This window comes from Equus quagga, chromosome 2, assembly GCF_021613505.1.
Source record: "Equus quagga isolate Etosha38 chromosome 2, UCLA_HA_Equagga_1.0, whole genome shotgun sequence".
NCBI classification, from domain to species: domain Eukaryota; kingdom Metazoa; phylum Chordata; class Mammalia; order Perissodactyla; family Equidae; genus Equus; species Equus quagga.
In genome coordinates, this window is record NC_060268.1 from 51,395,659 (window position 1) to 51,408,617 (window position 12,959).

General features: G+C 31.5%; 1 protein-coding gene across 9 annotated transcripts in view; it reads right to left on the minus strand.

Moving 5' to 3' along the window:
- The window catches only part of ZNF280D (zinc finger protein 280D), a 116,983-nt gene that overhangs the window by 65,274 nt on the left and 38,750 nt on the right, over positions 1-12,959 (minus strand). For all 9 annotated transcript variants that reach the window (XM_046653189.1, XM_046653192.1, XM_046653190.1 and 6 more), the window contains 4 exons: positions 11,640-11,810; positions 11,380-11,489; positions 3,848-4,071; positions 580-737 (listed from right to left, as the gene is read on the minus strand). In XM_046653189.1, the coding sequence (XP_046509145.1) occupies positions 580-737; positions 3,848-4,071; positions 11,380-11,489; positions 11,640-11,810 (663 nt within the window). The remainder of the gene's footprint in view (positions 1-579; positions 738-3,847; positions 4,072-11,379; positions 11,490-11,639; positions 11,811-12,959) is intronic.

Below are 12,959 nucleotides of genomic sequence, written 5' to 3' on the forward strand. Positions count from 1 at the left end.
CAGTAGTAGTAGTACTGGTAGTGGTGGTGGTGAACAGTTAAACAGTTGTTAACTGTGTGTCAAGCACAGTTCTCAGTACTTTTACTTACCTTTAACTCACTTAATTCCCATAACAACACTATGAAGCAAGTATTTCTACTATCCCAATTATTCAAATATTAGGTAACTTGCCTGTGATCATATAGCTGCATTAAGAGGCAGAGCTGGGATTTGAACCGAAGCTGCTCAGCTCCAAGATCTGTAATTTTAACTACCATTGTAGTCACTTTTCTTATTAAGGTTTAAATGAAAGGCATTGATTTTATATTTGAAAACTATGATCTGAGGCTTCTAATTTAGTCCCCCACTTAGAATACACAGGTTATTTATCTTAAGGAATTATTTACAAGAGGGACTTTAATTTTAGTGACTAATTTTGTTTAAAAGTTTATACAAATTAAAACAACTTTTTCAAATTTGCCCTCAAACTCTGAACTCTTTTTCTTATTCTTATCTTTCTAACAGGCTTCTTAAGGTTTTCTCAGAGTTTATATTGTCAAAATCAATAATATTCAATACTTAAATGAAATTGTAACTTACTAGAAAATTCATGGGGCGTGTGTGTACTTTCAATGTGACACTGCAGTTGAAACGGTGTGGGAAACTGACGGTAGCAATGCTGGCAGGTGGTGTGGTTTTCCCAGCTCTCACTGCTCTGCTTCTCAAGTTCCAAATGGTGTTTCATGTGGTTCATAAACCTACAAATGATTGTCAACAGGTGCAAAAATTCAGATTTAAAAACAAAAATCTCACAAATAAGTATCAGACTCTAAATCTTAAAAATATATTACTCAAAATAAAATTGCAAAAGCTTTAACTTCTTCTAGAAAAGTGTGCACTTTAGTAATCATTTTCATTAAGTGGTTAAGTAAACATCTTCTTATCTTTTAAAATAATTCCTTAATGTAATTAATCTGAAATATCACTAATTTCCTCTAACTCAATCATTTCAGATTATTAAACATTTTTTTAAAGATAAAACAGCAGTCTTCTTTTCCATACATGAAATACCATTTACATTTTTAAATAAAATACTGAAAGGAAGTAAACCCTACCACCAAATGCAGCTACAGAGTCAAGAGGGAAATCTTTAAGGTCATGAACATACACAATAGATTCCAGCTGCTTAAAAGACAAATTACTGGTATTTTTACTTGTGTCTTGGTTTCTAAATGCATGTAATAGCAATTTTAATGCCTACAATTACAAGAACCTTTTGTTTCATTTAATGATACTGGTCTACTGTTAGCACAGATTGTTCATTTTAACTTGCAGACTGTGCCCTTTGTAGGCAACGTCCATTTTTCAGTTTTACATTCTGCTATTTCAGCTTCCCTAAAAGGCTTCTTATGAGAAGGAACTATGACCTTCAACAGCACAGGGTGCAATATAAATGAGAACACCTATTTAAAAGAGCTTACTGAAGCTTTTTGCTAAATTTGAGAGTAAAGTTATTCAATCAAAATAACAATTTTCAGACTGGGTCAACTACTAATTACTCACTTTGAGTCTCTAAAGGAAATAATCTTGAAACCAAGCAATAATGTCATCAATCTCAATAGCAATCATCATGAAGGTTATAATATTTATCTCTTTTTCACATCTCCACAATACTACTCTTCAGAACGGGTTATGGCACACCTTGAAATATCTTTTTGTCCTCCCTTAGTTTAACACCAGCTCTAGAAACACCCATAGAAACTCTAGCCTTGGCTAAATGTTTACATATAGAGAAAAGGTCATGAGCCACTAAACTTTCAGCTCACATCTTTAAGCAATTAAAGTATATCTATATAAAATAATCTCTTAACTAGCAAGCTTTCTCTCAATTATTCTATGAGCCCCCATCAGAAGCTCATAATACATTAAACCAACAGATGGAAATGAGGGAAACAAAAAAGCAAACGTCTTGCAAGGATGTTCACGGAATAAAATAAACCTGTTTTGGTGACACCCAATGTAGGAAAAAAAATACCATAACTCAATATGTTGACAGGGCAGAGAGCAGAAATCTATAGCTATCAGTTTCTTACCAAACATCAATTTGCCTTCCCAGTTTTTACTGTTAAGGTAAAATATTATTTAACATATATAACTTCTTTGATTATGAAATGTTTAACATTAAGGTTACATTTACTAAACAATCAGTATTTCAAAAAATGCTTAATTCCTGGATGTCATCAAATGCTGTTACCTTACAATTTCTACATATTCTATACTTAAGAAACATGTAACTAGTCTGAAACAATAAAAAGAAGAATTTTTTATTTTCATGTTTAATAATAAATGAGCTAATATTAAATGAAAAAACAAAAAACTATTGCTGAAATAATTTCTATCATAAACGTAATATTCAAGCATAACAAGGAACTAAGTCAATCAATCATATTTTTATGCATTTTACCATATTTACTAACATGATTTTTCTGGTGTATTTTACTATTAAAATGGTAAGAATATGGAAATAGGTGACAGAGTTCTATTGTAAATGTTATACAATATCTCTTCTGTTAAACTACAAGGATCATTAGCTACTGAAGGCAGTTGAAGTTTGATAAGAGGAAACAAAGAAATGTGAAAATTTACATGAAATAACGTGAAAAAATTTTGAAAAATATAAAGCACTATCATAAGCAAAGCATTAATAATTATTATAGGAGTATATCAGAGTATATTTCAGGATTTTTCTATACTTCTTTTTGGACTCAAGAACTCACAGGAAAATAAAATAAATGCTGGGTCCCGAAGTAACCTATAGGTGCCTAAGAATGCTAATTACAAATAACAGTTACCAAGGGTAAACATAAAAAGGCATATATATATACACACACACCTCTCTCACCTAAGAAAAGTACACTGATATCTGTAATTTACTTTGAAATGCATCAAAAAAACTCCACAAAAAACAGTTTGAAGGAAGAATGAACAGATACATGATAAAGCAAATACAGTAAAATGTTAATGGTAGAATCAAGGTGATTAGCACACAAGGGTCCACTGTAAAATTTTTAAAACTTTGCTGAATATTTGAAAATTTTTATAATAAAACAGTGGAAAAACAACCTTTCATAATATAAATGTCAAGCTATATAACCAATAAAAAATATCAATCATTAAATCTTGTTGCTGTGTTCTTATTACTAACTCATTTAGGATGACAGCTACTAATATGTCATGTAACTCAAAGATTACAAAATACAAATTCCTAAAATTTAAAGCATTCATGTATAAAATCTTCAAAAACGCACTAGAAATTAAGTCTCTAATTTTTAAAGGGGTTAAATTTTAAAATCAAAGCAGACATGTTTCCTAGAACTGGTACTTCTCTAAAGAAGAGCACTTTTCCTGCAAGGTAAATGTTCTAAAAATGATAAACATGAATTTAAAGATTTGAGTATTAAATAACATTAGTATGGCCAAGGTCAAACTGGACAAAAGATAAAGAAGTGGTTCTTCTTGTGATATGAAGAAAACTAAAATTCAAAGGCAGCTAAAAATGAAAATTATCTCATGAAAATTCCTAGATTGCTGATAATAAAGGAAAAAGAACTTAATTTTGCCTTACTGGAAATAAAGTTTGTCTTCTCTTAAGCTATCATAAAGAAATACAAGTAAGTGGATCCAGGAGTCAACTCTAAAAACAAGAAAGGACAAGAGCTTTTCAACAAGAGACTCTACCTTTATTCTTGGTAGAAAGTGTTAAAATTGCTTATCTAGAATGGGACAGAACAATCCAAGATAAAGATACAACATTTCTACTTGTAGCATTCCAATTTTCAAAGAGAAATAAAAATAAGTATTTACATACCTAATATTATTTTTAAGAATTTTCAAGCAACTGAAGCATTTAAAGGTTGTGTGAGTCTTCTGTTCTTCCTGGACATCTCCTTCATGTTTTCCATAATAAAAGTCATTAACTAACATGATCAATTTTCCTTTCTCTGAATCAACAGTCTTATTTTTATTTGCTGTACTTGAAAATTCTGTTTTAGCCAGTCCCAAAAAGTTATTTATCATGTCTGGACAACAGTACTGAAAAAGAAAAAAACAGAAGCCTTACTTATCCCTTAAAAAAAATAGTTACCAAAAAATGATTCTTTGTTTACAACTAAGGCCAGACCATGTTAAAACTATGCTTGGTAACGTATCCGGAAAAATATTCACCAAAAGTTTGTGGTTCATACACATGCTCTAAAAAATTCAAACAATAAACATCTATTATCTTAATAAACAAGCAAAAAAACTTTTAAAAGAAAAACCTTAAAACCAGGACTTGGTTATTGATCTAATACTTTTTCCTTGCAATTTATCTTTTCAGATATAAATATTTAATAGTAATTTAATATTATCTAAATGAACGAAACTAAATTCATTTATTTCACAGCCATACCAAGACAGACTATAGAAAGGCAGGGTAGTTTTACATGCCACAATGTACATGTTTAATTATCAAGTGATATACTAAATTTCATAGTATCTGGTTAGAACTGGACATTGAGCACAGCTAATCTGCTATTTCCCAGACTTAGCGTGCTAGAAAATGTATGGGGAAAAAAAGGACAGAAGCATCAGTCACGTCTTGAAAACTTCAACTGTTATATCTTGAAATCTAGAATGTTTAAATATTTGAAGGGGAAATTTAGCTCCTCATAAGTAAAATCAAGATGTCACATAAACTGGTTCTAACGTAAAACACCTTCATACATGAGGTTTTTTTCCAACAAGATAAAACTAATTCATTTATTAAACTTAATTTTCAGTTGCAGGATGTCTCTAAGGTAGTTTTCCTCAGATGGCAATTCAAGGAAGACCCGTATTAAAAAAAACTAGAAGTGCTTGTCAAAATGCTAATTTCCTGGGCCCCACTTCAGACCAACAAACCATAATGTCTAGAGGTAAGGCCCAGAAATCTATACTTTTTAACAAATCATCCAGACAATTCTTCTACAACATAAACCAACTGACTTAAACTCTTCCCAAATGTATTATTTAGTAAATTAGTAGCAATATAAGAAAGTTCAAAAATCTAAACACAACTCTATTCCATTTCTAAGATAACAACATGCACTTTCTCTCCTGCCAATGTGAAATGTTCAATCGTTGGTCAAACTTTCTGTGTCACATGGGAGCTAGGCCTTTGATCCAAGACAGATCTACAACATTTCCTTCAACTGCACTTATTTTTGTTCACTGGTCAATTTTGAAATCTATAAAGGAAAAAACACCAAAAAAAAAAAAATCTAAAATAGATCTGAAAGAGAGGGGAGGAAAATACTGAATAAAATGGACCCATAAAAATCAACATAATTTGTGTTTAGGAGATAAGGTTGCACCCATAAGCTAAATTAGGATAAATACATTAGTTCTCTAATACAATATGATCCTCTATAGTCTACCACTCAGAATAAATACAGTTGAAATGAAACCACAACAAAAAGAGGGAAATGAGAAAGGTTTTGCTATATATGTTTCTAGATTCTTCTTGAGACACATATAGTATTTAAGAGCTCAAACTTAGGAAAATCAGACTATTCCTAAGGACTTTTACAAAGCTAAGCTCCTTCTTAAAAAGGGTGTTTTTCACTTTAAGGATAAAAGGCGAAAAGGATGGTTCAAAGTAAATCCATCAGCACTATTAGAAAGATGACTCAAAATACATCTTACTACAAATGATGTGTATCAGTAGCATCATTTTGTAGACAAAACTTCTCACCTTATCTGAACTTTCTTATAGGGATGATCTCAAGAAACAATGGGAAAAAATTATAATGCACAAAAATGATACAATATAGAATAGTCTCCCTAATTAGGAACGTGGATAATCTTATATACTCAAACACTAAATCTGGGCTTTCAGATTGTAGAAGTTATTCTGAGTCATATTTGAAACTTGATTCTATTCTGAAACCTACAAAATAATCTAATCTACAATACACTGTGCTGTAAGGTTTATATTCTTCAGAAATGTCTAATCTGGTACATTTATGAAAGTTAAAGTTACCAAAACACTCATAAATTATGATACACATAATAGATGATCAATTGCTTACCATTCTTCCATTTTGCTTTTTTTTTAACAGAAAGATAGGATCAGATTTTTAAAATAAACATACAAATCTCATTCACAGTATCTTTTAAACAATATTTCAGATCCCTATAAAATAGCTGAATGATAAACCACTGACAACCAAGAATGGACAATAGGTGCACTGAACTAGGTTAGGAGATTTAGCAAGAAAGAAGAAAGCAAAGTATTCTACAGAAAATATCAAAAAGGCAAGAAAGGAACTTAAGAAATGAGGACTAGGCTTAGATTAAAGGCTTTATAGGAGGACAGAGTAAGCCATGGATGGCATGATTGAGCTATGGTCCAAGATCAACTGGTCATCTTTTATTCAGCCTAGTACCCATTTGGTTCCAGGCCTTCACTGAAACCCTTGGAGTATCGCTTATTTTCCTGGGTTAATCATTCTGCAAATATTAAATACTTTAATGCCATATACAGTAATGTGACAAACAGCAGACACCATCTAAACACCATTCTCATCTTCACTCCTCCCAGTAGACAGACCATGTTCTGTTGCTTTGTTAGTAACCTAAAAATTTAGGTAAGATTTTCAGAACAAAGAAGGTGAGATGATATTTTTAAATAGTAAAACAGAACTTCCCAAATGGTCATCCTACCGAAGTCAACATTTTCCCCTTCTCCTCCTGAGATTTGTCCAAAAAACCAAAACAACCAAATGCTAAAAATGTGATTTTCACTGAAACTGAGAGCCAGATGAAATCCACAGACTGTACAACATATGAAAGGACTATCCAAAGCAGCCAAGATCAGGCAGAAGACATGCAGTTAGAAGTAGATCAGAGAAGTCATAAGGACCCAACGGTAAAAGATCTTAGGGAAGCATCAGTAAAAATATACATGCTAAAGGTGAAAGACACATTCTGAAATGCAAAGCTATATCCTTTGTTTGCAAAAACAGGTGCAGAAGCTGGCGTGAGAAGGATGGCAGAAGTCCCCCAAACCTGGTTTGGTACAGAGAAGCAGAAAAAGCAATGCTATGTATGAAATAAGACACACAAGTCACAAGTGCAGGAAGCCTTCTGCCCAGTAAAGAGTTGTGCAAACCAGCTAGCTAGTAGTCTGTGAGTGTGTCCTAGCAACTGATGCTTCCCAAAAGGAGCCTTGTGCAAACCACTAGCCCAAAAATATCCAACTTGCTCAATATGATATGAACTTACATCTAAGCAAAAATACCTTAAGATAAAAGGAAGAAAATGTAAAATTCTGACAAAAGCGCTAAGGAGCAGATGCAGATGAAAATAGCCAAAATTTTTGCCATAAATTTAAAAAACTAATGAAGCAATTATCTCTATTTGGAAGACCACAAAGCAAGAAGAGATGGCAAGACGAAAAGAAGACATAAAAAAGAGTGGCAAAATCGAGGAGGAAAAGTAGAGGAAAATAATAAAATCAGAAATATAAAGAAAGATTAGAAAGGTGAACAGATATTGGAAAATAAAATAGATACAGAGACTAGTATGAGAAAAGCAAATAAAATTGCTTTTTTAAATGAGCTAAAAAGCATTAGAAAGAAAATGACAGATACACCAGACAAAGGACATCAAACAAATGCATAGTGGACAACATCTACCTACCCTAAAAAAGGCAAAACAATTGTATGGAATAAATATTTTAAAATACAAATCAAGAAAACTGTGCTAAAATAAAGGATGAAACAAATACACAAGTTGAAAGAACATGTATGCCACAGAAGATTGACCCCAAATTCCAAACAACAAGTCATATCATTGTAAAATTATCAGTCTTCAAAAACAAAGAATCACGTGGACAACCAGGCAAAAAGGTCAAATCACTCATAAAGGGCAAAATAATTCAGGCTTATCCCAGATTTTTCAACAGCAACATTCAATATTGTAAAATAGGAGCACCAGTACCAAGATCTTCAAAGTGGGATCCAACTTCTTCATACCTGGCCAAACTGTCTTTCAAGAATGGACTATAGTCAAATTGTTTTGAACATGAAAAAACTCAAAGAATGCTCTTCCCAGGCCCTTGAGGAAACAACCAAATGATGAACTTCAGCCAAACAAGAGATAACCAAAGAAAGCATGACAAAAAGACTAGTGATGAACACTGAATATACTTTACTGTGGAAAAGGATTAAAACAAATGTGGAGACAAGGTTAAGAAAATCGAATGCAAATGTTATATGCCCTGACAAGGGAAAAATGATACAACCAATAAATAAAAACTGGGAGGGGGTAAAAGGACAATGAATATGAGGTCCAGAAAGCTCACAGACTGCCTCATGCATGCCAGCAGCACATCAAGGAATATCATTTAGAGCTACCAAATAAAGTAGCACATGTACGAGCATTTTTAAAAGTACAAAGGTAAACACTCAGAAAGACAATATTGACTAAAATCAGGTAGGAGAGGAGAAGGTAAGGATGGGTGGGTTAAGAATAGGAAATTTAATACTACTTTAATCAATTTTAATAGTAGAGAATGGCCAAAGGAATAGATGACTGCTGGAATTATATTAACACTAAAATTATAAAGATAAACAGGACAACAAAAATACAACTTCCCTAAAAATCCAAACTATATACAAACAAAGCAACCACATAGTGAAAGATAGAAAAAAGAAAAGAAATTGTAACAGAACTAAGACCAAATAAATCTATCTTACAGATGAATACAAAAGAGTTTAACTCAACTACTGAAACAAGAGATTTTCATATAGGATCACAAAGGAAAACATAACTCTGCTGAAAACAAGAGGCATTCTCAAAACAAAGCGATTCAGAAGGGTTGAAAACAAAAGGATAAACAGAACATACTAGGCAAATGGAAACCATAAGAAAACAACGCTTGTGAGCCCAAAAGGCATGTAACATTAAGACAAAAAAGGACATTTTACAAAAATGCTAAAGGATACATTCACAATACAGTTATAAAAGTTAGATTCATCTATCTCAAACAGCAACAATCTTAAAACAGAACTGGAATATATCAAAGAAAATACTGGTAACGGAAGATGTGGAATGAGATGTGGTGTTTTTCAATCCATGACAGATCAAGCAGACAAAAATTAAGTGAAGACGTAGAAATCTAAATAACGTAACTTATAAGCTAGATCTGGTTGATAAACATCAAATTCCATACTCTAAAAAAGAAATAATATACCTATTTTCAAGTTTCCATGTAACATTAAATAGCCCACACATTTTCCAAAAAGGGAAAAAAAAGTATTTGTGAGAACGTGGACCTTTTACCATTAAAAGTATGAATGTCAGTTATGCCAATTAACTGGCTATAAAACAATGAGAAAAACGTCTATCTCAAAGAATATTCTAAGGACTAAATGAAATAATGTATTTAAAGCTCAGTAGTCCGGCACATGGTCTCAGGTAAATTCTTTTATTGTAGGGTATGTCACTTATGTTTTAGATATTCTTCATTGAAAAAAACATTACTTCTGTGGTACAGTCCTCTACTTATCTATAGTAACAGCAAAAAATAATTTACAAATAGTCTAAAAATTACATTTTTTTAAATGAAAATTTTTATTGTAACACTAAAACTTTAACTGATATATAAAACACCTAAGCTAGAACATAAAAAGTCTACCTAGTTTTAAACTTCCTTGTCCTAGAGTTGGGAAGTATTCTGTCAGATTTCTCTACGATATAAACACATATAATAAATTGTTCATACTATGTTCAACTTAGTTCAACAATGTGTCTTAGAGGTCTTCCCATTATCATTATCTATCACAGAGATTCCATCCTTTTGTAAAACGCTACACAGTGTTCTATTATATGAATATTGTATGAGGTTTTGGTTATTTCTAAGAAGTGTAATCACAAACAATGCTCTAATACATTTTGGAAGTAAAGCTACTTTGGCTGCCAATTTAACCAGGTACAGAAGTATATCTAATATGCTACAACTTGTATACAAAATAGAAAGGAAATAAGAACATTTGTGTTTACCTGTATATGCAAAAAGAAAATCAGGGAGAATACAAAACAATAAAAATCGTTTTCTTTGAGTCATATTGAGAATCAGATAAGTAAGAGACAAGGGTAAGATTTTTCACTTGTATGCCTTTGTAAACTTTTTTATTTTGAATCATATGACTGCATTACCTTCTCAAATAATTAAAGATCTTAACTAAGCAATTTATCCCTTTCTTTTTTCTCTCCATCTATGATGCAAAACATAAAACACATCAGGTATCTCATCAAAACATTACATAGATAGGAAAACTGAAAGCACTTGTACAGTTAATTCTCATCTAAGAACAAAGTACAAAGTGCAGTTATAATGGACTGTGGGAGCTGGAAGTAGTGAAAGACTAAATACAGTTTTGTACATGAATAAAGAGACTGTATTTGAAATTCTAAAAAAGTCAGCTTATTTTCTCTATATTTTTTTAAAATATTAAATTTCAATAAAAAATTGGCAATTTCTGAAATAGTGAGCAAGAACTTTTCCTTAGTTACTTCTTTGCCATTGCACCCTTCTCCTTCCCTTCTTTTCTTCATATAATCCACACTGCTTTTTTACTGTCTCTTTCCTCCTTCCTGCCATTTATACTAGGCATGCAAAGAGAATACAGGCTATCTTTACATAGACACAGCAGGATACTAAAATATTTTAAGTGAAGTGTTACCTAACCTCATATTTCATTTGTACTTTGAAAATTTCTTAACATCTAATTTCAAAGAGCCTCCTGTACCAATAAAAAGCTCAAATTAATTTACAATAATTACACAAACTATATTCTAGACTGAGTTAAAGTAATTATTTCATATGAAATACCCCACCATTTAGAGTTTATATTTGAGAGTTGAAAATTAAATGTAAAACCCAGATTTTCACTGTGTGATGTGGCATGCACGTTAGCAGAGACACAAAAACAAGACACCTGAAGGAATTGTTAAGTTACATGAAATACTAAACAGATAACAAAATGGCTGTTTTTTAAGAAGTTTGAAGTATGGCATAATCTAATAAATAAAACATTCTGATTAATACATTATTTTCATTTAAAATTAGAATAAGCATATATTATAATGTACGTGAACTTAATATTTAAAATTTGATGATTCAGAAGGAATTTTTAAATCTTATATGAAGATAATCATATGAATATAAACTTTTGCCGAAGTTATATGGAAATACCAGTATGAGAAGATGTCCAATGCAATATCTGGACAAACCATTATTTACTGTAAACTAATCATTAATATTTCTAGGGATTTGCAAACCTTTTTAAAACTAAATTTTGAAAAAAGTGTTACCTTCATATGATTTTTCAAAGGCTCCAAAAGATTGAAATGAATATTGCACTTTGGACAAGCTCTTGGAAAGGGTGTTCCATTTTTAGATTGATTTGATGAGGTATTTGTACCTAAAATAAATTCAAAACATATATAATTCAAAATTCACCACTTTTTAACCTCAGACAACCACTAATAATAGTTTGTAAATTTATTACAATTTCTAAAATTTATGTATAAGTACCATAATTTCTCTTTTATAAGCCACATTTCATATTTACCTTTTAATGGCATAGCCTGGGGAGACGTCACTGAAGGAGATTTAACTGAAGGAAACACAGCTGAGGAATTTGTTCCAGAAACACCTTCACTGGGCTTAGGCTTTTTTGGATTAACACTGTTTACTTCAGAAGTAGAAGGACGTTTTGATAAAAACGAACTTTCATTCATACCTACGATGATTTAAATAGTAGGAAAAATATTTTAAAACACTTCAGAATATTGCTTACAACTAAGTAAAAATATTTTAAAGCTGAATTAAAGGTGATATAATTGAATTATCATATCATACAAATGACAAATCATGATAAAAATTGATGTGATCAAAGTCAGAGGATGTAAAAAATTGTACAAAATCTACTATGGACTATATATTCAAATAATTCATAAAATAATCTTTCTATGCAGGAAAATACTAAATACAGCTTCAAATAAAGCAATATATAAACAGCTATTATGAAAGAAGCCAGAGCAAAATGGAGCAAAATGTCCCAAGCAAAAAAAAATTAAAGCACAGAGAATACTTCACACTAAGTTTCTACAAAAGAACTATCTTCAGATGCTTAAGTGAATTAGAGCTTGTTAAAAATTATATATCTTTATTCCAAAAGGTTAGAGACCCTTTAGAAGATTTAACAACTTAAAATGTCTAATGGAAAGTTAGTTCTTTTTCCACCTAACAAAGAGGTGGTTGGTCTACTAATGGCTTTAGGTTATATTATCCATTAATCCCTATGGACAAAGTGGAAACAACTAATCTTGAATGATAATACCTCATTTATTCATATGAAAGGACTCATAATGGAAGGAGTTAGTACAACGGTTTTCAAACTATGTTCCCCAGGGCCTAATGGGCTCATCTTAGGGAATATACTTGGTATGTCTGACAGAGAAACTCTCCTTTTATATTTTATTTATTAGACTTTTGCATAAAATTTTGTTTGTACAGGGATTCTACTCCGAAACTACTCCAAAATAGTTTTCGGTTCGAAAACCACCGCTTAAAAGCTAAAGGATTTTCAGTCTTATTCAGAGAATTAGCAAGAGAAACAGGCATCGTTAGGCTGTAAGTAGGCCAAGAAAAAGTCCTTTTGAAAATAACACATAATTGTACTTGGTAATAAGAATCCTAAAACTGCACATCATATTTTAGTGCTCCCAACTGTACACTAAAAGTAGAAGAGGTAAAGTAATATATTAGAAATATTCCAGGCTTTTAAGTCAGACAGGCTAAGTTCAAAATCCAGGCTCTGTCACTTACTAGCTACGTATTCCTGACTTATTTAATTAACTTCTCTCAGCCTCAGTTTCCTCTTTTGTAA